Raw genomic sequence first — 23,276 nt, 5'->3', positions numbered from 1 at the left:
TGGAATGGAGTTATTCCTCTGTTATGTCACGCAAAAACTGTCGCCTGAGGCATTCAACGTCTGGGGCTCCGGTCTTGACCAACCCGAAGCCCGACCAGTCCACATGCCGAACCATCTGTGCATGTGGTTGAACCTGTCGGCTCATTTTCCATTGAGTCTGTCAGTTCATATAGCCTCCAATATTAGAGTGATAATGGTATGTGAGATTACTAAAAATAGATAGGAAGAAGTCGGACAACAATGTGATCATTGATGCCTGAGGCACATCAGCCTAAACCAAAGCTTCCGCGTGACAACATGGGGAACCGTATAAAGGATCATCCTAGTGAATATCAAGGAGACTCGCAATTTCAGGAAATACGGAGTTGTAGATGATTCACTAGCGAGGAATCTAACGACTTGAATGTGTAATTTAAAGAAGATGGTGGCTCTTATAGTACCAAAATATTGACTTATGGTTAGGTCCTTTCTAGTTTATTTTCTTGGTCACAGTATAAAAATCTGTGATGTCCGGACCCAATGTCCGGTATACTGCAAGGCCCCATTCTTAATGTTGCCGAAGTCCCCGGCGGAATTTGTAGGTCAATTTTCACCGTGCTTCCACCCGTTTCGTGTCTCCAAGAGCAGGCTAACTTGCCAAAGGGTATTTCAATAGCTCCCTGCGCATGAACGATACTCCCTCCAGTTTGAGGTGCGATAAGAATATGTCGCCAGCCAGGTGTTTCCGCTCGAAGGCCAACCAAGCCACTGATAAACCAACCAGAAATGGCTCCAAGTGCGTAATGATTATGTGAGAGCGAGGCCTTTCCATCCGGGGTGTATCCTTCCCATGATTCCCATATCGTGGTTGCTCCACGGTCGACTGCGTGCAACCAGGACGGTGAGCTATTTTGAAGGAGCAAACTAAATGCCGTGTCCACACGTCCAGCTTCACAGAGGATAGGAACAAGATCACCCGTGCTTAAGAATCCTGTTCCCAGATGATGATTGGCTTTTTCAACAAGCTCGACCAAACGATCTACGGCTGCTTGTTTCTCTCTTTCGGACAGCATACCAAATTTAATCGCTCTCACGTAGTCATCTTGTTTATCATAGCCGATCCGTGACCCTCCTTCACGTACGAATGCTGTGCCCCAGGCAGCCCTAGCACTCAAAGCCAGATCTTTGAAGTATCGAGCGTCTTCTATATACCCCAACAACTCCGCAGCTTTGGATAATATTCGACTGGACTCTGCAAAATAGGCAGTTGGAACAGCAGCATTCGGCCACAAGAAGAGGTTCCCTAGCATCGGTAAGAGGCCAGTCTCGCCAGGCCGTAGCCATTCACCCCAATGGAACCTTGTGTCAACGATGTATTGTTCTATGTCTTTTGAGCAACCCCATAGCCACCGAGTCCAGCTGCGATTTTTCTTCGCTGTATCTTCGAGAAATCTCACCCAAAGTTTCATGCTGGTATATTGTCGTTCTAAAATCGCAGTATCCCCAAAATGCTCGTACATAAGCCAGGGAAGAAGTACAGACACATCGCCCCAGCCAACAGAGCTTGCCGTGAGTTTGGAGAGAAATGTGACACCTGAAAATTCCGAGTCGCCAGATGGGATAAATGGAGGAATGCGACCGTCTGCCCACTGTTCCGTCGATAAATTTCGCAAGTACCGACGAAGGAAGCTCTGTACGTCACTCGCCATTAGTACAGCGGTTGCCGAAAATATTTGCAGATCTCCTGTCCAACCGGATCTCTCACGGGTCGGGCAATCAGTAGGAGTGTCTGTAAAGTTCGATAAAAAGCTCCAAACCGTGTTCTTGTAGAGCCTCTCTAATCGAGAATCTGAGCACTTGAACTCAGTAATTGAGCCTAACTGCGACGAGACAACCACTCCTTCCACGTCCGACAGCGGAACGAGTTCCTCGATTCCAATGATCTCCAGGTATCGGAATCCATGAGTACTAAACATTGGTTCAAAAAAATCACAATCGGACCCTGACAAAATTACCTCGTCACGTTGAGGCTGGCCTTTGCCGACAGGCTCGATATAGTCGATATCAAGCTCGCCATCTGGTGTCAAGACTTCGCTATAGGTAAGAATAGCCTTATTGCCTCGTTTTCCATGAAGCTTGATCCTGACGTATCCTGAGAAGTTTTGACCAAAGTCGATTAAATTCTTGCCACTTGAAGACCACCAGGACTTTTTCGCCGGCAAGCGACGAATTTCATCTACTCTCCCTGTCTCCTCTGCTATGAGATTCATAGTCGGTTGTTGCAACACTTCAATAGCCTCCCAGGACCTTTTCTTTGAAGCATTATCCCCAACATGCTCCCAGTCGCTTGAAATCGTAAAATCCGCAACCTCTCCTGCCTTAGGATCGGAACGAACTATATGACCCGTACTCACGGTCCAGCTTTCGTCTGTTGAACACGAAATATGCTCGCCTGTTTGTAGTTCGATCACCAGTAAACAAAAGAATGCTAATTGGTTCCCGTAACAGTTTCGATGGCCAAGTCCGCCGTTCTCTCCACGGAAATGGCCATCAGCGACAATGGCGCCCAGTATATTGTGGCCTTCACGCATGGAAACAGTGACATCGTATACTTGATATTCAATGCTGTGATGGAATGGTGTCCACCTAGGGACTTGTTGTCGGCCAACAATATTCACCCCATTAATGAAAAACTTGTACCAGCCCAAGCTTGTCGCATATAGCCTCGCTCGAAGTATTTTATCCGGTACATCCACCTTATGTCGGAAGTAAAGGACGTCTCGGTCTTCGCTTTGTTTCGGAATCGGTTTACGCGTGACCCAGTGGGCGCTTAGCTCAGATGATCCGATCAAAAATGCAGTCTCGAACCAGCTATTTTGGCTCCATGACCCGTAATTTCCGGAGTGGTTATATAAACGTACTCTCCAGAAATAACGTGAGCACGAGGCCAATGGAGATCCAGTATATTGAGTAGACCAAGGGAAGCAGAGATTATGACTCCACTGTTCCATATCAGTTTAGTCGTGGCGGTAAATTGCTCGGAAGAAACCTGAATCTCATATGCAGACTGCAAAACTGAGTTTCGATCGGAGAGAAGTTGCCATGAGAATTCGGGTTCAGGAGAGTCGATACCAAGAGGTTCGGACAGAAGATTGACTCGAAGATTCATTGCTTGTAGCGCCATGATGTTGAAGGGTTTCTTGGTTGTTCCAGCTCAAGGCGGACTGCAGTATTTTCGTAATTCACAGCTTTTAGGAGGCACGAAGTCTCTCCAACAGTTCTAACTCTCCTTGTCCAAAAATTCGGTATGCATTTCACCGAAACATCCCTTACAGGAGGCTCGGGCTTTCGGACTGGGTATAAAGCGAGCAACGTAGCGCAGACCTAGTTTTATCTCCCCCACCATGAAATATGCCGGGATTCAAAATCGGCTCCACGAGCTATTGTACAGGGATATCAACAATTTTGACCAGGATTGGACCGGAATTAGATTCATAATATACTTTCAAATAAGGCTGACCTGAGCCATAGTGATTAGTAAATTGAACGTTGGAAATATTATCCACGAATATCTCATCACGAAACACCAAATACGATCATTCCTACCTTATCCTTCTCACAATGGCAGCCATAACTCGTGCCAACTTTCTTGAGTACATGCGTGCTTTCAACGCTCACGACTTTGAAAAACAATATTCATTCTACGCGGAGGACGTGACACTACACATCCCGGATCCCAAAACGGGAATGCTCTACGGCAAAGACGGTATTCGCGGACACTATCTTCCACTTTTCGACGTATGTGACGAATACGTCGTTCCGATGGTTGTGATGAATGATTCTCACAAAGTCCTTTTGATCATGGAATCGTACTTTGTGTACAATTCAAAGCTGGAGGGCGTCTTCGGCTATGCGGTGGAGGAGGGGGACATAATAAAAATTCGCGTCTGGGCTTACTATGAGATTGAAAATGGGAAAATGCAGCGAATCGTCTGCAATCTTTTTCAAAAGTGGTTTCTTGGGAAAGGGGATATTCAAGAGTTGATTCGGGAGAGCGAAAGTCGCGCCGAGCCTGATTTGAAGATTTTCAATTATTAGCTCCCACATACTAGGTAGCGGGTAATTTCTCCAATTCTCAAATTCCACAGAAGATCAGATCTCCGAAAGTGGCACATCCATGTGTACTTATCAAGCGCTGTATATGCGAATGACTAGGATATCTACATGGAAGGCAATATGGATGCCTAGTATTTTAACTACCCGTTCGACAAATTCTTGCGATTTAACGGTTTTATGAAGTGACCTTTAGTATTAGTGATATAGTAGCAATTAATACAATCGTCAGAATTCTCTAGTCAGTAGAAAGTAGGAAATTACCATCATCCTCTCGATGGCATTTTGAGAAAACCTTTCGTTGGGTCCTTGATGCCTGAGGCAGCAGGACTTCTGCTTTGCTTGCCTTCCTTTGATAGCTTATCATCCACACACATATTCGCATGCATCACTAGTTCATAATTCTGATATTGACTAACATTTTGTTTTTTATGGAAAGTCTATCTTTCAAAGACTATGCTCTAGGGTTCTATCTACGGTTCCCCGTTTCTCTATCGCAAAACTAAACTTTGATCTGCAGGGATTCGGGAAGTGGAGGGACAAAGCTACACGGCTCCTTTTAAACTACAATGGCCGGACTCGGGCTATCTCACTCCGTTGATTAGGGAAACCGCAATCTCAAGGGCCCTCGCGATCTTCTGAATCCGGGGTAAATGTGGACCTCGGGAGCAGAGCTCTGGGGAAGTTCAAAGTCATTGACCCTTTAGGGTTTCATCATTTTTTAAGCTTTTATAGTAAGTGATTCCTGCTAACTGGCTCACTTGTTTTCTCTCTTACTCTGAGAATCTATCCCTTCTACTTTACCATTCGCAAGATCCCTCAATAAACTCCAGAAATGACACAAGCTTCCTCTACCGAGCCCCAGGTTCATGGGAAGCAAGATGAATCAGTTCACATCGAGAACGTTCAAATGGGAGACACCTCCTCGCCAAGCAAGCAGAACTGGCAGGAACCTATCAATCTCAGTATATGGGAAGAACTCTCATTAAATCCTAAGATCATAGCGATATGTGTCTTTGCCAACGTTGGTGCTATGATGTATGGATTTGACACGATGTCCTTGTCACTTTGTTTATCCATGCCAGCATTCCAGTGAGTACTGATACCCCAATCTCCCGAATTCAATTGACTTCACGATCTCATGGAACACCTTTTGCCAGGGACAATTTCGGACAAATCACATCATCTGGCAAAGTTATTCCCGCATATTGGCAGTCTTTGTGGAATGCCTTGGGGCAGGTCGCTTGCATGATCGGGGCTTGGGGCATTGGTCAGATCTCAGATGCCTTCGGTCGCCGCCTATGTTTCTTCCTGGCTGGTCTAGTCTCGGTGGCCGGAATCGCCGTCCTATACATTTCTTCCACTAGCCCGGTATTTCTCATCGGTAAGATTGTTACAGGCCTGGCTCTTGGTATGGCGTTGGCTACTGGTGGAAGTTACGTGTCTGAAGTCGCACCGCTCCGCCTTCGAGGTATAATGCTCTCAGCATACACCTTCAGCATGGTGAGGAAATGTCAACAAATAATCTTTATCGATGTAGACTAAAATCGCACAGAACCTCGGTCTGCTTATGGCCGCTTCCATCGCCTACAGTAGGCTTAATATCACCGATTCATCCTCGTATCAAGTATACAACCTCGACTTCCATTTCCTTGCATATAGGCGGCTAATACTTTTTGCAGGTACTCTTTTCTATCGGTTGGATATGGCCTGCAATTTTGATTGTTTTCGCTTGGCTTATACCCGAATCGCCGAATTACCTTGTTCGAAAAGGCGAGAACGAAAAGGCCCAGAGAGCACTGGAGAGGATATTCAACGAGACGAGGGCTGTTCCTCTCTTAAATGAAATGGTAAATGTACACAACCATGAGAAGCTGATTGCAGGAGAATCGAGTAACAGTGGATTCGTCGATTGCTTCAAAGGGGGCAACTGGCGACGCACAAGAATTATTCTCTATTGCAATGGGCTGTCGCAGATGACCGGCGCAACCTTTTTGTCCAATGGCCCATATTTTCTCATCATGGCTGGAATGAGCTCGTCTAACGTCGGTATGATGGTCGAGATTGGACTAGCATTTGCGATCATGAGTTCGATCTTAACTTGGTTTTTTCTTGGAAAGGCTGGCCGTCGTACCATTATACTTTTTGGTATCGCACTTTCAGCTTTGTTTTTTCTTCTTATGGGCATTTCAAGTTGCTTTCCTTCTAGCCCTAAAGCACTTTGGTGAGTATATCTCAAATAGATCTTGATAAAGGACGGCTTCACTAGAATACTGCTGACACTCATTCAAGGGCTATCGGAATCGCTCTCGAACTTACCTGGTGGACAATGGGACCAACAACTGGTCCCGCCATGGCCATTGCGGGAGAGGTGTCTCAGATCAGACTTCGTGCCCAATCGCAATCCATTGGGTTTGCGTTCAATTACTTCTTTTCCACTGTCTGGAACGTCGTCGTTCCATATATGTTCAATGCGGAAGAGGGAAATCTTGGAGGGAAAATGGGGTGGATCTTTCTTGCTACCAGCGTGCTTAGTTTTATCATTGTCTATTATGAGTTCCCGGAAACGAAGGATAGAACCTACGAAGAGCTGGATGAGATGTTTGAGATGAATGTGCCAGCCTGGCGCTTCACTGGCTACCAGCGCGAACCCTGAATTTGACAAGTACTTGATAGTTTGGAAGAAGGTGCCAATTTTTGTACTCCAAGAATGCAAAAACCGATGAATCCAGTTACATGACCATCTGGCTCAATCCCGGTGTCAATATTTATGAGAAGGTCCCAAGTTCCTTGCCTCGGCGTCTTATCTGATTACTTGGTCCACCTGGGCATTGCATGCGCTCCAATATCCTGGATAATGACTGGTCAACAATTCGACATTGCATGTATTCATCTGCCTGTATTTGGAATTGCCGGCATGAACGCACAGGACTATAAACGATGTGTCGTCGGTAGGTGGATCACTGGTTACCTAGGTACTCAACTAGGCAAATGTTTCGCCTGGTACCAGTCCAGGCCCCCGGGGTGGCGATATGTAAATACTAGTGGATGATTTTTGATTCTAGCATGACGATGCTAAAATACCAATCTAACCAATCCACTGATATCGCATTAGATTACTCCATCAGAGTTCAGGTCTTTGAAGACCTCTAGTATTTCGAGATTGTTTGCATAATCGAAACCCACTTTCCGATCAGGAGGAGGATTGCTAACTATAACCGTGGCGCACTGGTTACTCAATCAGACAATTGTTTCGCGTGTAACTTGGTTATAGGGCGAAAGGTAACTGTAATTTAACTCCACTGTGATTGTGTTACTTGAATGCGAACACTAACCTGCCCAGGTGCCCATCTTGTTGGCAGTACTAGTTCTATTGGAGTGGACTACAGTACCTCGAAGGTTGCTTTAAGGGGCCGGTATTTTGAACCGAGGTTGACCCTATAGTATATTGGGGGTCCGGTATGGAGGGGTGGTTTTCATAAAGACTGCCCAGGTGGAGTAAAGGGCGAAGTTCGGGTTGCCAAGGAAAGGCGCAATGAGCACAACGGTGTGAACGATGGACCACCGAGGATGATCTGCTCTGGTTTGCTCTGTGCTTTGCTGCCGGCCCCATACTACTCAGAAAGGAAGCATGCGGGGGAGAGCATGTGAAGAAGCTAAACTCCTAGAGGCTTTGGTTAGGCTTGTGCCTGGCCGGGGTAGAATCTGATTGGTCCAACTATGATTTAAAGCGGACTTCATGTGGATCTCCATGTTATTCAAAAAATAGTCGCAAAGGTTTCCGATTGCGGTATGATTGGCGTTGACCTCGGCTCGCCTGGGCGTGCAAGATGTGCTTCATCTTTTTAAAAGAGAGATCACCCCCTACCCCGGATCCTGAGTAGATCATGATCTCGACGTGAACAGAACATCCTCGAAATATCCCATCATGGCCGCCTACCTCGATCTCATCCAGCAATATTCCCAAACCGCCCTGGCGGCCCTCCCCCAACCGGCTCAACAATTGCTGCTCAAGCCCGTCACACAAAAGGCGCTGGCCGCCATCGTCGCGTTGGGCCTGGTGCGCCATGTCAACAAGACTCTCTCTGGTTGGACACTGCAGAACTGGACACGCAATGAGAAATGGGTCTCTTCCCGTGAACTCATCCTCTTGACTGGAGGATGCAGTGGTATTGGGAAGCAAGTCATGGAAGATCTGGCGAAGACCGGCGTGCGCGTCATCATTCTGGATATCAACGAGCCTAATTTCACTCTACCATCCAATGTTTTCTTCTACAAGGCCAATATCACCTCCTCCGCCAACATTGCCGAGGTCGCCAAGGCCATTCGCAGCGACCACGGCGAGCCAACTGTCTTGGTGAACAACGCTGGTGTCGGTCACGATGGAACTATTCTCGAGGAGCCCGAGGCTAAGATCCGTCAAACCTTTGAGGTCAACACCATCTCGCATTTCCTCATGGTGAAGGAGTTCCTCCCCGCCATGGTCAAAGCCAACCACGGCCATGTCATCACGATTGCATCTATGGCCAGCTTCGTCGCTCTTGGAGAGATGGCCGACTACTGCTGCTCCAAGGCCAGTGCACTCGCATTTCACGAGTCCCTTCGCCAGGAGCTGCGATACTGGTACAAGGCGCCTAATGTGCGCACCAGGTGAGTTTAGCTGCTACTACTACCCCCAGTATTGTTTGAGTGATCCCCAGCTAATCCAATTCTTACCAGTGTCATCCACCCCATGTGGGTTCGGACTCCGATGATCAAGATGCTCACCGATCACGAATCCCAATTCCGCCAGCCTATCATGACCGTGCAGTTTGTCTCCGATGCCATCTGCAAGCAGATTCTCACCCAAACCAGTGGGCAGATTATCCTGCCGGCCAGCCAATCCGCCGCCAGTTTGGTACGTGCCATGCCTACCTGGATCCAGGAGGGAATCCGAACTTTTGCCTCGGGGTCACTGCGTCGTATGCGCAATGTGCAGCCTTATGAGAAATAAATTCAAGTTGAAGTTGCGAGGGGTCTACCAGGGTTGTGCCAGGTGACAATTGGCGAGTTGTATATAGCCGGGTTTCGCACCCGATGAGACATGTTCTGCTCTTTTGTATTGATACGAATATACCATTCTGCGATTTATATGCATTACCAGTGTACTACTACCTAGGTAGTAGTAGTCTATTACTATTACCTCTAGTATATTACTGTCAAGGTGTGTAATGCAGTGTTACGCGAGATTCCCGCGCGGCTGAATCGAGTCTGACTATAATGTGCACTGTCCACATGTTCATTGGGTACTTTTGACGAGTACTAGTTAGTTAGTATTTGGCAGTCACCCCTACTTAGGTACTAAAAACTCACTCTTAACTAATAGCTGATGAGTCCGAGGGTATTCGATGACGCAAGTTCATCTTTGCCGGTCTCCGCACGGCAAATTTGCATTTCTCCGACGCGCAACTCCGCACTCCGCACTGCAACTGCAACTTAAACCCCAGACAAGCTTAACTCCTCTCGAGAGGTTCAAGGTCTCCTAGTCCCCTCTTTTCTCCTTCATAGTTTTACCCTACCGTCAAAATGCCCTCAGAAACATCCCCCCTCCTCGAGAATGGCGACCGCTCCCCCCGTCGCGTTCACCACGGTCGCATCGCTCACTATCGACATACCTCAAACAACCCCTCGATCCTCGCCATGGCGATCTCCTCCTCCTCTTCTGCTACATAATCACTGGTCTTCTCGACAGTTCCGCCGTCTTCATCTGGGGCTCCTTCGTGAGCATGCAGACCGGCAACACAGTCTACTTCGGCCTCGGCCTTGTCGGCACCGACGACGACCGCTGGATTAAATCCGGCGTATCGATTGCAGGATTCTGTCTGGGCTCGCTGTGCTTTGCGGCTTTTCATCGCGTGTTTGCGCCGAGGCAGCGCTGGGTGCTGATTGCTTCCTTCACAATCCAGTTACTTTGTATCGTTGTCGCGGCGCTGATTGTGACGATCTTCCACTCGTCGCGTAATCAGCCGTTGAGTTGGTTGGTTCTGGTTCCGATTGTTCTGGTTGCGTTTCAGAGTAGTGGGCAGGCTGTGACTAGTCGTGTGTTGAAGTATAATGCTCTCACTAGTGTTGTGTTGACGAGTGTTTATTGTGATCTCTTCTCGCACCCGGATTTCCTGTCGCCGAAGTTGGTGAGGAATGCCGAGCAGATGCGCAGGGTTGGCGCTGTGGTTTTCTTGCTTATTGGGGTTATTCTTGGTGGTTTCTGGGCTCATAGTGATGTTGGTATGATGGGGGCGCTGTGGACGGCGGCGTTTTTGAAGGGGTTGATCATTGTTGCTTGGATCTTCTGGAACAAGGAATAGATGGGGATGCAGTGTGCTGGTTAGAATTTCGGGATCCCTTAATTGTGAAGAGAGCCCTGAAGCCATTGTGAACATATCCTCTAGACTCGCAAGAGGTCAGAATAAAGATGCACTAGCCAAGAGTAGAGAGATAACTTGAACCATTCCGAGCCTTCTGCGCGATATACTCAGCCTAGTATGCCCAACCGGTCTTTGTACCTAGGTTTTGGCGGAGGTAACTTGAATTTGAAGTCATCCATGGATCAATTAGCAGCTCACAATTTAGTGACCTGTCCTGCCCACTAATAGTCGCAGGACTTGGTCTAACTTACAACTAATAGTACTAGTAACTATCAGGAACTTCGTACAATGCATGAAGCGCACTCATTTGAGAAATTGGAACAATAAAGTCAGATATTCTATACAGAGAAAATGAAATAGGTATGGACAGAGATAGGAACTAAATGACAGGATATTATCGGTCGAGCATTTTCGCCGACCGGGCGTATATAGATCGTAGTTATGCAAACCCAGAATTAGGTAGAGTATGCCCAAGCAACGCCGTCCCGCAATGGAATAAATGTGACAAGGAAAAAGAAAGGGAAAGTGGTATCGTAGAGAGAGAAGTATCGCTCGTGAGGTCAGACGCGCATAATGAAGAGATTATGGCTTGGAGAGTTGCTCCTTGCGGAAGAAGAGTAGGAAGCCGGCGCAAATAAGAAGCTGGCACGACAAGGCAATCCAGAACCAGGCATTGGCAAGTTCACCAGCGCCCTTGGTCATGTCTGGACTGATGGGGCCAGGGCCCACCCTATTGGGGCCAAATGCACGAGCACAGATGGTGGCGATGGAACCAAGGACTTGGGAGGCGATGAGAGCAAAGCACATGTGGACACGAGTGAGTGTTTGCAGAAGGATGACACCGAAGCCGAGACCCTGGATGGAATCGAGGACTCCGAGCCAGAGCCAGATACTGCGAGATGCCAGAGCACCAGCGGTATATCCTCCGCCAACCCAAGGCAAGTAGTAACCAATGCCCGAAATTCCCCACCAGATCTGGATGAAGCGAGGTGCACCGAGACCGCAGGCGAAGACGGGGAGGAACCAACTGTGCCTCTTGGAGAACTTGCTGACAATGAAAAGGAATGCACACCATACGACTCCGAAGAAGACGATGCACAAAATCACAATCTCCCAGGCGTGGGTGTGTTCGGAGCTCCACAAGAAACTCCAGTTACGACCGTATGGTGCACTCATGAAGAAGTTTTGCAGGATAACCGCGACGAAATTCCAGAGAACGATCTTGCGACGGAAAAGCGACTTGTAGAAAGAAGGAACCTTACCAGGCTTCTGACGGTAGTAGTTTGGCAGTCCAAAGACAAGAAGTAGACCCATTGCCCAGAGGAAAATGGCAATTGGGTAGCAAATGGCAGACATCTTCCAGGTGTTTGAAAGCATGGTGTCGGAGTTCAGAATACCTTCACTAGAGGCCTTGGTAAGGGTTGAACCCCAGTACCAAAGACCAATAACATAGGCTTGTTGAATTCCCTGAATAACACAGGCGCGGAAGATCCAAGTCTCCACTGGGGCACCACCTTCATCACCGAAGTTCGATGCGAAAAAGATGGATCCACTGGAAGAAGCAGCGGCGTAGCATCCACTTCCGATGTTCTGAATCCATCCACGAGCGAACTCATCGGCTTGCCAGTGAGCAGAGCCGATAAGGAGGAAGGCAAGACCATAGAAGAACCAGGGAACAGACAGACAAACGACGCATTTGAAGTAACGGAACACCAGCCACCAGCAGACAGAGGTAATGGCATAGGTAGTAGCGATACCGTACAGCTTCTCGGCACTTTCACCAACCTCGCCAGTCAGCAGTGTGATCTGGTAAGAATTGGCTGCGATGATTTGACCAAGAGCGAGGAAGATTGAGTAGACTGGCCAATCTCCAATCTTGATTTGCATCCACTTTCTGAGGCCAGTGGGAGGAACGTAGTCCTTTCCAAGCAGGAACTCATCATCGTAGCTATCGTGACTCTCACTGAGAGCGATATGAGAAAGACCCTCATCGTTGTAAGACTCTGCGGCTGGCGATGCATTGTTTCTTCCACGGAAGACGGACGGAGTTGGCGATTTGGGATTGTTGCGACCAAGTTTGGCATTACGGAATCGATCAAACCATTCCTGTTCACTCTTGATCAAGAACTCTTCAATACAGAGGTCGGCCTCTGAGTTGGATCCATTCAGATCCTGAAGCTTTGCCTCGAAGTTGTGGTAATATTCACCCGTGCCATCAGTGAAGAATGGATCAACCTTCTGCAGCTTGAAGTCCTTCTTGTTACCCACAACGGAATCAAGTGAGAGAACAGAGGCATTGCTGTATCGGTTGGACTCGGAGAAAGGTTTGGAGGGGGGAAGTAGAAGCTGATCGGGTCTAGGGGAGCCAGGGCTGCCAGGGGGAATGAGGAATCTGGCATGCGTAGACTCTTGGCTGTTGCGACGAGTCAGTGAAGGTGAAGGCAAAGCAAACGCTGGTGTTTGTCTCTCGGCCGCTTGGCGACGACGTCCCTCTTCAACCTCAGCTGGAGTCATGGTGTATTCATCATCACCATAAATGCTGTGTGTCATCTCGTCATCACTGGTATCACTAGGTGTGTTGGAGTTTTCATTCTCGTGCTCATCAACGACGCCCTCAACTGGATTGCGACGACCACGGCGACTGCGGTGACCAGGACCAGAACGGACACCCAGGGAGAGGGAGCGGTTCAGGCTAGACTGGGGCTTCTCAGTCTCGTGCGGGCTAAGATCTCTGCTATAGCTCACGACCCTTGAATCCAAGCCAGTGATCTGGTTAAGAGTGGAGTAACTGGCTTCGCGGGAATGCATCCCCGGCATGCCAGGGGAAGGAAGCGGGCTCATTGAGAGTGCATCCTGCTGGATGGATGCTCCATTCGGTGTACTGATTCCAGAAGAAGTCAGAGGACGTCCATGTCCCTTGGCGACCTCTCGATCGTGGACTGCGATGGCCGTGGTCTGCAGAATCTCAAGATCCTCCACCCACTGAGCGACGGGGAAACGTTGCTTAGCAGACCTGGCTCTCATCATAGCGCGGGTGTCTTCCTTTGAGCTGAGTGCAGCATCGATTGCAAGCTTGAATTGAACCAACAAGTGAGATGTCGAGGTCGATTCCACGTTATACCACCAACCAGGCATCTGACCCAAACCACCAACGCGGGCTCCAATACCGAGGGCTCCCTTTCTTCCGAATTCCACTGCAACCAAGCCGAATGGCTCATCACGAGAAGGAATAAGAGCGAATTCGGCACCGGAGAAGATGAAGGGTGGAAGGGCAGTGAATTCAGGCTTAGAGAAGACACGGCCGGGGTAAACCTCCATCATTCGAGCAAGCTTGAGAGCGGCGAATTTTCCATAAAGATCAATCACGGGTCCGATACAGATAACCTGCACGTTAGGACGAGCCTCCAGGACTGCAGGCATGGCGTCTGCAATGAGATCAACACCCTTCTGCATGGACCAACGACCAACGAACACCATAAGGTCAGCGTCGGGGTTTTGCTCAAGTCCAGCCCACTCCTGTGCTTGACGCTTGAGCTCTCCGCGGCCGGCTTCATACTCGGCATCAACAAGAATGTCTTCATCCTTGTTCTTGATGGGCTGGCGGGTCCACTCTCCAACATCCGATGGATCAGGGTTAGGGAGATTTCCCACTTTGCGGAGACCCCAGAAGATAGGGTAACGAGCATACGATCGCTTTCCGTACTTCTTGGACACACCAACAGCGCCGAAACCTTGTTGCTGGACTCTGAGATAACTAGCGCCTGCGTGAAGCAGGTTGAAAACCTCACCGAATTGAACGTAACGCCGGGCAACATCTTCTTCGAGATTGAAAACATCGCAGACCTCACGTCTTTCCTTTTGGGTACGCATCGGCCAGAGACCTTGAAATTCAGCGTTGTGAAGCGACAAGCAGGCCGGGATGGTCTCGGGAAGCAGATAAAGAGGTGCGACTGAACCGTGGTAATCGTTGATATGGTAGAGATCGATAGGGAAACGTTTGATCGCCTGAGCAATACACTGGTTCCAGGCGGAATAGTATACTGCGCTGTCCAGGTCATCCATACGTGCCGGGTAGGGCTCGGACTTCGATTGCTGGCGGAAGACGGGGGCGTCCAAGAGCACGTATGTGATATTCTTCAAGGTGTGATATTGAACCTGCACCTGGTATTCACTGCCGAGGATCTTGACAGTCATTGGATCTGCGACCCGATCGACGGGGTAATCAACACCACCGACACAGGGAACAACCCAAATCAAATCCTGGTGACCAAGAGTCTTTCCCATGAGTTGGGCCATGACACCGAGACCACCGATCTTGATCTTGATTGCCCAATCCTCGATATCGTACTCCATGGTGGCGATCAAAACCATACGTCGCTTGCCTGAAGCCGCAGCGGCTCCAAGAGCAGTGGTACTCTGCATGAAACCAGATTTGTTTGCCAGACGCATAAGAGGGTTCACATAATTACCTCGGTCGCTTGATCCAGAGGGCTTCAGCTTCTTCAAGAAGACCATAGGGCCAAGGCGCGACTTCTCGGTTACACCGTTCTCATTGAACTTGACTTTGTAGAAGGACTTCATGAAGATGTATACACATCCAATACCAGTAAGTACCGGAATGATCCAGAAAAGGACGAACATGACGATTTGAGGAGTCTGTTTGCCAGCGGGGATGAGATCATAGCGCTGAGTGGCGTCGTTGACATACAGCTTCCATGACAGATATGGTGATGGCGGAGGCTTGGTGATGTTGAGTAAGGTACTTGACAGGGAAGACGGGGGCATGCGATCCAAAATGTTATCGCCGTCTGCATCACCAAGGACCCAGCTTTGATCAGGCTTTCCATCAGGGTTGACACCCCAGACGTTGATCTGACCAACAGCCGGCCATTCTGAAGTAAAGTGATACTTCCAATATCCATCTTCAGTGTCAAGCTGAATGCTGTTGTCAAGGCCACCGTCATAGCCGTACTGATTGTACGGTCCATTGAAGAAGGCGTGAGGAAAGCGACGTGGAACATCAGATTTCCAGTTTGAATCACCTTCTTGGACGTAATCACTGCTTCCAGTCAAACTGCTCCAGTATTCAACACGGACGTGGTTACCCTTCCAAGCTTGCTTGCTGGTACCAGACCATGGGAGAGCTTGGGCACTGTCATTACCACCAGTGTATTTTCTCCAAGAAGAGAACGTCGTACCCCAGTTGGTGGAATAGCGGTACTTTTCGGCTCCAGCAGCGTGATGCTGAATGAACAGGGTGTCGTTGTTCTCGTGCTGATGCAACAAACTGGTCGAGTAGTTGGCAGTGGTGAACACCATGGGGTTATCGATTTGGCCAATACGGAATAGAAAATGGTCCACAGCCCCTGTGAATGAATCTCCATCCGCATTGCTCGCATTTTTCAGAGTCACCCGGTGAATACCGTTATACACACCAGTGAGGTTGGCAGACCAAACAAATTGGCTAGGAATTTGACCAGTCCAAGAAGTTTGGGTGGCATCGATGGTTGTGCAATTCACGGTCGCCTTGTCAACCTTGGCAGTGTTTCCTGACTCGGTGGAGGAGTTCAACGAGAGACTCTTAGTAATGGAATCGCAGTCCATCTTCTCGGAGAAGTACAGCGCTATGGGCAGGTCCTCTGACATATTCGGAGCGACAGTGGAGAGGACAGGTGCATCGTGACCAGGAGTGAACCCAGTGACCATCGAACGAGGTGTCTTGAATTGGCTTTTGGGGACATAGGCACGGAACTCGTATCTAGTCAAGGACATCTTGGGAGCACATCCATTGTACTCCGATGAGCCATTCAGTCCAAGCTTCTTCGGACTAGCCTCAAGCTTGATCTCGTCGTGGGGGTAGAAGAGGTTCTTCACTGTGGTTCCTTCATCGAATGGGGCAATCAATGCAGTGTCATTGTCGGAGCAATCGAACTTCCAATCGATTGTGCGATTGGTGTTCTGATAAACAAGCCACACTGGCTGGTTATCTGTGTCCGAACCAAGGTCTTGGAGGTTAATGTTGACATCTCGAACAATCGACCAGATACCAGTCTCGGTTACCGTGCCGTTCGAACCGGGGTATTGAACGTCTTCGGTGGACTTTGAAAGAGTGGTGAGTGTGTAACCATCGTTCAAAACAGGAAACAGCTCGCGAAGTTGATACATGTGCTTCATGATGTTGCGCACAGGGTGACTTGGGTCACGATGATCATATGCAACAGATTCATTGTGGCATCCATAGCGAGCAGATTCGATAGGCCACTGGTAGTACTGGCCGGAGTCCAGGGCAAAGCATCCATGTGATCTCCAGGCTGTGGCAGGAGACATAGCCTGTCGTCCATAGATATAATTCTCCGCAGTCGCATCGAGAACATAGAAAGCTTGCTCCTCGCCCCAAAGTGCCAGAGGGATTCCGGGAAGAAGCAATGTCGTGATGAAGGATCCAAGCAGTTGTCTCTGGACACCATCCTTGATTGAGGGCCATCGGAAAACATCCTGGTTAGTTGCCCCAAACATGTGTCGCGGGTCAAACTTTCCAGTGTTTGGGTTGATGAGGTCGTTCGTTGTCATCATTGTGTTCCAGGCTTCCACCCAGTCCACAGGAAGATCGAAACCAGCGGCTAACTGACCGTCCATTCCCAAGAATCGTGTCAGCATACGGTAGATTGAGTAGTGAAATGCAGCTCCGTCAATTGCTTCGTGGCCGATTTCGCGGAGAAAGTATTGCGAATCAGACTCATTGGTCAATTTCATAGCGTCGATCGCATTGTCTGGCACTTGGTTTGGCTGTCTGCCACGGCCAAGATAAATGGAACCGAAGGTGTTACCACCAGTGATTTCACCGGAGATGAAGAAATTCTTCTTTCCCACAGCGCGTGCACACTCGCGGTAAGCCGCTGACATTTCACCAAGCGCTTCGACGGTAGCTTGGGTTGCCTTATCGTATCGGAAGCCGTCGATATCCAGAGAAGCAATGATCATGCACGAGTGCTGAATTAGTCTCTCTCGCACTGTCGGTTCCCACTCACGAAGGCGATCCTGCACCGACGCGAATTTGGCAAGTTGACGTTTCCAATCAGGGTACACACCAAAGGCTTCGATGTCACCATATTGATCAAAGTCACTATCGTAGCAGCCGACGAGAGCAGCGGTCTGAGATTCGTTGACAGGGTATCCGTTTTCGAACCAGAAGCGAGGGTAGTTGCAGGAGTCGTTATAGGAGTTACCAATGTCGAAGTCGACGTAGCGACGCTCTGATTTCCATTGGGTCTTGTATTCCTTTTCGTTGAAGGGGGTTGTTGTGTTGAGATGTCCGTCGAAACCGATCAAGTCACCCATACTATTTTAGGTTAATTAGCAATTGGGACAGAAACAACCGGTGTTTGGAGGGGACTCACGTTGCGATCGTATTGTCGAACACGACATACATGCCGCGCTTGTGAATTTCGGTGATAGCATCGCGCCAGACCTGAAGCGTGCCGTAATGTTGGTCTAGCAACGTTGTGTCCAAGGCAGAGTAACCATCGAAGCCCCAAGGTTGATTCATTAGGGAAGTGCCGGCAAGGTAAAGAGCCTATCATCAAGTTAGAATGAGACCCGACATTAGCTATCGGAGATAACACAAACCTTGATACCCATTCCTTGCAGATAGTCGAGCGTGTCAACGAGTCCAGCAACGTCTCCTCCATGGCGCATTTGATTAGAGCTAATATCGTGCTCAAATTGTGTGCCGTTGATGTTATCGTTTGTGGGGTCGCCGTTGACAAAGCGATCAAGAAAGAGTGTGTAGAATGGGAACCGCCAGTTATCTGGAGAAGCATGGTATTTCCCTTTATGATCTGGCCATTCACCCCAGTATTCAACGGGATTTGTCGCATCCTTGTTCGTGTTGAGGTTATATTCAAGAAAGGACTCATCGTAGGGCCAGCATGAAACTGTTGTGGCTAGCAGCGCCAATAAGCCACCTGATATTGACCACCGCATGTTATATGGTAGGAACCAAGAGGGCTCCTTTCTCTGAAACGAAACAAAAGATGAGATGTGTAAAAGTGAGAAATCTCACTCTGCGGAGAAGATGGGGGATCTCAGCCTCTGGGGTCAACTGCAAGTATTTCGCCTCACTGTGCCTGACGACCCAGCGTACTGGACTGTGAGCACCTGAAAGAAGGTTCAAGCTGATTGTGCAGGGATACGAGACTCGATAACACCACCAATCCGTGAGAAATAAAAATATATTCAAAAGAAGAAAGCGAGGGTGCGACAAGATAAGTCCAAAGCAGATAATGAGACAGGAACTAACCGATCTGACAGATTATTGGCTTCTAATTTTACATTAAGAAAGCAAAGCCTGGAACTATTGGCATTTTTACGCGAGTTGAGACATTTCGAGATTTAAATTTGAGAATAAATGTAGTTCGCAGCATCAATACCCATCAGCTGGCTAAAAATGGCATGTAAATGTATTTCACGCCATAATACGAGATTTACAAGTGGTTTGGGAGTACAACCCCGTTTAGATCCGCCTCAATGTAGAGGAGATACTCATTTCTCGCAAGCCTATTGGACTCGATGAGCCAGGAACCCACCGGGTCCATGCAGGGTGGAATTCTGGATGAGTACCGAACATGTCGGGGTGGCTGTCTCACGTCGGCATTACCCGCAGAGGGTAATAGAAGAGCTTACAAATGGATATACAGGGTCTCTTTATTGCCCCAGCAAGAATAGATTCGGACTTGGCCCGTTACAACGATCAACTCAGCCTGAAGTTGACGCTGTCACACGAAATCCACCCCGAAATCCTTTTGTGCAATGTCAGATCGTTGGAAATGAATCCGATCTGACGATATTAATGGAATATTCCATTCAAACTAATTAAGAAATATTTCAATCTAATCTATTGCAAAAAGCAACAAAATGATTACATTGAAGTTCCAAGGTTGTCGGTATATCTCGTATTCTCGGAGTGCCGAAAGCGTGTTAGCTCGACCCGGAAGAATCCTCCCGCGTGGCTGTTGGACCGATAACAAGGAAACGGACCGAGAGCCCTACGGGGCCCGGAGGCTGCGGTAATAGGTGGGTCACAATGTTTCACCGATTTACGTATTTGAATACAGATTCGCTTTTCGTTCCATTTCTGGCATTCCCCATTCGGGGTGGTAACATCTGATTCACAACGGTGGAGAACGAAAACCCTGAAGAAAAGGTACAAGAAAAATATCCACTATTGGAGAGGCATCAAGGTTCGAAACCGCGGTTCTAGTCAAATTTTCTGATTGTCAGAGATTTAAATATGTATTTTTACAAGATTTGTAAATATGAATAATGTGCAAATTGATGTGAATTCTTGATCGGGCTGTTTTTTGCCTAAAACTTTCAAGCAGATCGTGATGAAATTCAATTACATACAACGTGGCGTATTTGGCCGATCCTTGAGGCTTGAGATAAGCTTGATAGCGACAGCCACTGAGATATTGTGGGGCCCTGTATCATTGGCCGTTGTGTAAAGTATGTATGTACACTGTATGCGTAACAAGCTCAAAACGTTACCTGGTAATCCAGGTAATCCTATGGCTGCCGGGGTGTCCACCCTCATTGGATTAGATACACTCGGGCTGCACTCTGGTCTTAACAATCACACAGTCAGGGCGTTCATGCCACTGTTGCATCGTCCAATTTGGTATCTTTTCTCAATTGGCCAAATTGGCAGTACTGCAGCTGTTGATAAGGTCTGTACCTGGCAAAATGTGCTTGGCTTTTTAATGCGAACCGTAGTTAATTCCACCCACACGGTAACTGTCAATGTCTCTGATATGAGACAATAGACTAGCCATTGCCAGGTACCCGCCGGATAAAAGCAAAATCTTCGCTCTCTTGTTATCCTAAGCTCTCTTGGCCGCCCATGTTTAGCTTCGCTATCGAGGTTTGTGGAAATGAAAATAAGACACCCCCCTACCCAAACTATGGCAAGTTGTCTCGGGCCCTCGACTATTCTAGATGGGGCACGAAAGACTCTTGCGGAATCATAGAATGGAACGAATGGATCCTTCTCTTTGCTGTTATCCGAGATCCCGGACCTCCAGATTTCCGACCTAAAATAGATGGGAAAAAAGTAGTCACGGAAAGCAAATTAATTATATTTTTCGCGTCGATTCTGTAGGATAACTGAAAGGGGCCATACTGGAGGATCTCAGCGGTAATGATAATTTCCCATCATAACTCTACACTATTTGAAACTTCCAAATTATGAATGATGCTATCACGATCCCAAAAATTGGCCTCGGCTCCTCAGTGCTAGTACCAACCCTGCACGAGATCCATAATAGGCCAAGTTCCAGGGTTCAACGCCGAAATCAAGGAACTCACTATTGCTAATAGCGAGTCTTGTCCGACCCTAGTGTACTATGGATCGTCACGATTGTGCGGAGCCCTAGTAGGTCTTCGGTCTTTTCCTGGCCCCTCCCTAATTCTTCACCTCCACGAGATCAACTCTACAAGTCCACTCCGGGGTAACCCTCTTCACACTCATTTGGCACACAACGCACTTGCACATTCATTTTTTTGATCTCATGTCACTCATTATCAATCTAATTCAACCATCCTTCTGGGTCGTTTGACACACTCTTTTCCCCTTGAAACATTTGACCGACCCAGATACCCCTGATGAGCCACAATGCGACCGAAAGCAGATATGTTCCAGTTAACGAGGATATTTGCCCTTGGTTGGATGATTCAGCTCTCGGCCGCTGCAGGCATTGCTGAGTGGAAGTCTAGATCGGTTTACCAGACAATGACCGACCGTTTCGCGCGCACAGACGGATCAACGGTTTCACCATGCAACACCACAGCAGGTCTCTATTGTGGAGGGACATGGAAGGGCACAATCGACAAGCTCGATTATATCCAAGGGATGGGATTCGATGCTGTCATGATATCCCCTATTATCGAGAACGTTGAGGGTCGAGTTTCCTATGGTGAAGCCTATCACGGATACTGGCCGGTGGATCTATATTCACTGAATTCACATTTTGGAACTCGACAAGACTTGCTGGATCTCAGCGATGCTCTCCATACCCGAGGAATGTATCTCATGATGGATACTGTCATTAATAACATGGCCTATATCACTAATGGGAGCAATCCAGCCACCCATATTGACTACTCGACCTTCACACCCTTCAATAATTCCGATTACTTTCACCCATACTGCAAAATTACGGACTGGACCAACTACACCAATGCACAAGATTGTCAAACCGGAGATAAGATCGTACCTCTTCCCGACCTTTTCACAGAGCATCAGGATGTTCAAACTCTGCTCGAGAATTGGGCACAAGATACGATGCAAACGTATTCAATCGATGGACTTCGAATCGATGCCGCCAAGCACGTCAGCTCGGGATTTTTACGCAACTTCGACAAGTCAACGAGCGCATTCATGACAGGAGAGGTCCTTGAGATGAGCAGAGATATTATTTGTAATTACCAGCACAATTACATCCAAAGTCTCCCAAACTATCCAGTTTACTACGCGATGCTGGAGGCTTTCACAAGAGGCAATATCACCCGTCTGGCAAACGAGGTAATCGAGATGAAGGCAATGTGTCCCGACGTGACAGGCCTTGTTTCATTTTCAGAGAACCACGACGTTGAGCGTATCGCTAGCTTCAACGATGATATCTCGGTATGTTATGACTATCACAACCACCTTCGAAGCATCTTGTCTTACTCCTAATTTCTCTATCAGCTCGCGAAAAACATCATTACCTTCACCATTCTTTTCGATGGTATCCCAATGATCTACCAAGGCCAAGAACAACATCTCAAGGGCTCTGGCACTCCATTAAATCGGCAGGCTCTTTGGCTATCCGAATATGATACCGATTCTGTTCTATATAAGCTTATTTCCAAGCTCAATGCTATCAGGAGCCACGCCTCAAAGATAAGCAACGACTACATTGACACCCAATCGCGTGCCGTTTTTGAAGGTGGAAGTGAGCTTGCCTTTGTGAAAGGCATCGAGGGGCTTCAAACTCTCATGGTCCTCTCCAATCAAGGCAAAGCCGGCAAGCCCTATGCTCTCAGTTTGCCATTCGGCTTCAATGCTGGCACACAAGTCACCGAAGTGCTTAATTGCAAAAATTACACTGTTGACAATCAAGGTGAACTGAAGCTCGATATGGATGCAGGCGAACCTCGAGTTTTCTATCCCACCAAGTACATGGGAGGCAGTGGTCTTTGCGGACATTCATTCTCTAACGTCACTCTTGCGGAACTCAAGTTGAGCTATTCATCGACCAAGTCTCTCGCGAATCCTACACGTGTAAGCCCGACCGGTACAATTTTGGTTTCACTTGCTCTGTTGCTGCTTCTTAGTATTGAAAAGCTCTTTTGAGTTATGTACGAACACGTCTCATGTCTCGTTTCGCTGCGTTTCCTTTTCCAAGCTTCATGTAAATACCTACTTCTCGTGCTTGATGTATTACTATCCCCCCAATCTCAATAATTCCTTGTACTAGTACCAGTACGAGTACCAGTTCTGAATAAAATCTTCTTAAACGCACTGCAAGGTTTATAAAAATTCAAACCCGCTGAAGCATTCGCATTTCATTTTGTAATCTGGAAGGTTAATTCCTGACCACAAGGTCTGGAATCTCACTCTCTACCTGGCTCTCGAATCAGCAAATTTTGCGCCGTCGGCTACCATTCCAAAACGTATATTCGCTAAGAATATGCTTATATGCGTATTTGTGGCGGAAACCGACTTGGGAACTGTTCGACTAC

General features: G+C 48.0%; 8 protein-coding genes across 8 annotated transcripts; 4 read left to right on the top strand and 4 right to left on the bottom strand.

Moving 5' to 3' along the window:
- Positions 1-458: 458 nt before the first annotated feature.
- On the bottom strand, positions 459-3,163 carry N7533_001356 (glycoside hydrolase family 78 protein; the record flags this gene model as incomplete). The annotated part of the gene is made up of 2 exons (XM_057098006.1): positions 459-2,850; positions 2,901-3,163. The coding sequence occupies 2 exons, from the start codon at positions 3,161-3,163 to the stop codon at positions 459-461; spliced, it is 2,655 nt and encodes an 884-aa protein (XP_056963142.1).
- Positions 3,164-3,600: 437 nt separating this feature from the next.
- N7533_001355 (nuclear transport factor 2 family protein) lies at positions 3,601-4,077 on the top strand (the record flags this gene model as incomplete). The annotated part of the gene is made up of 1 exon (XM_057098005.1): positions 3,601-4,077. One exon carries the CDS (start codon positions 3,601-3,603, stop codon positions 4,075-4,077), a length of 477 nt encoding a protein of 158 aa, XP_056963141.1.
- Positions 4,078-4,927: 850 nt separating this feature from the next.
- On the top strand, positions 4,928-6,748 carry N7533_001354 (uncharacterized protein; the record flags this gene model as incomplete). Its single annotated transcript, XM_057098004.1, has 5 exons — positions 4,928-5,184; positions 5,253-5,595; positions 5,648-5,719; positions 5,775-6,316; positions 6,385-6,748. The coding sequence occupies 5 exons, from the start codon at positions 4,928-4,930 to the stop codon at positions 6,746-6,748; spliced, it is 1,578 nt and encodes a 525-aa protein (XP_056963140.1).
- A 1,272-nt stretch (positions 6,749-8,020) lies between these two features.
- On the top strand, positions 8,021-9,085 carry N7533_001353 (uncharacterized protein; the record flags this gene model as incomplete). Its single annotated transcript, XM_057098003.1, has 2 exons — positions 8,021-8,742; positions 8,812-9,085. 2 exons carry the CDS (start codon positions 8,021-8,023, stop codon positions 9,083-9,085), a joined length of 996 nt encoding a protein of 331 aa, XP_056963139.1.
- A 649-nt stretch (positions 9,086-9,734) lies between these two features.
- Positions 9,735-9,983, bottom strand: N7533_001352 (Bicupin oxalate decarboxylase/oxidase; the record flags this gene model as incomplete). Its single annotated transcript, XM_057098002.1, has 1 exon — positions 9,735-9,983. One exon carries the CDS (start codon positions 9,981-9,983, stop codon positions 9,735-9,737), a length of 249 nt encoding a protein of 82 aa, XP_056963138.1.
- A 54-nt stretch (positions 9,984-10,037) lies between these two features.
- N7533_001351 (uncharacterized protein) lies at positions 10,038-10,502 on the bottom strand (the record flags this gene model as incomplete). The annotated part of the gene is made up of 1 exon (XM_057098001.1): positions 10,038-10,502. One exon carries the CDS (start codon positions 10,500-10,502, stop codon positions 10,038-10,040), a length of 465 nt encoding a protein of 154 aa, XP_056963137.1.
- Positions 10,503-11,078: 576 nt separating this feature from the next.
- Positions 11,079-18,479, bottom strand: N7533_001350 (uncharacterized protein; the record flags this gene model as incomplete). The annotated part of the gene is made up of 3 exons (XM_057098000.1): positions 11,079-17,835; positions 17,894-18,069; positions 18,123-18,479. The coding sequence occupies 3 exons, from the start codon at positions 18,477-18,479 to the stop codon at positions 11,079-11,081; spliced, it is 7,290 nt and encodes a 2,429-aa protein (XP_056963136.1).
- Positions 18,480-21,165: 2,686 nt separating this feature from the next.
- N7533_001349 (alpha-amylase) lies at positions 21,166-22,887 on the top strand (the record flags this gene model as incomplete). The annotated part of the gene is made up of 2 exons (XM_057097999.1): positions 21,166-22,176; positions 22,240-22,887. The coding sequence occupies 2 exons, from the start codon at positions 21,166-21,168 to the stop codon at positions 22,885-22,887; spliced, it is 1,659 nt and encodes a 552-aa protein (XP_056963135.1).
- Between the last annotated feature and the right edge of the window lie 389 nt (positions 22,888-23,276).

This window comes from Penicillium manginii (assembly GCF_028828005.1).
Source record: "Penicillium manginii strain IBT 31320 chromosome Unknown utg000002l:1.0-5564898.0:1.0-5567710.0, whole genome shotgun sequence".
In the NCBI taxonomy this organism is placed as follows: domain Eukaryota; kingdom Fungi; phylum Ascomycota; class Eurotiomycetes; order Eurotiales; family Aspergillaceae; genus Penicillium; species Penicillium manginii.
This window is presented reverse-complemented; position numbering and strand designations above follow the sequence as displayed.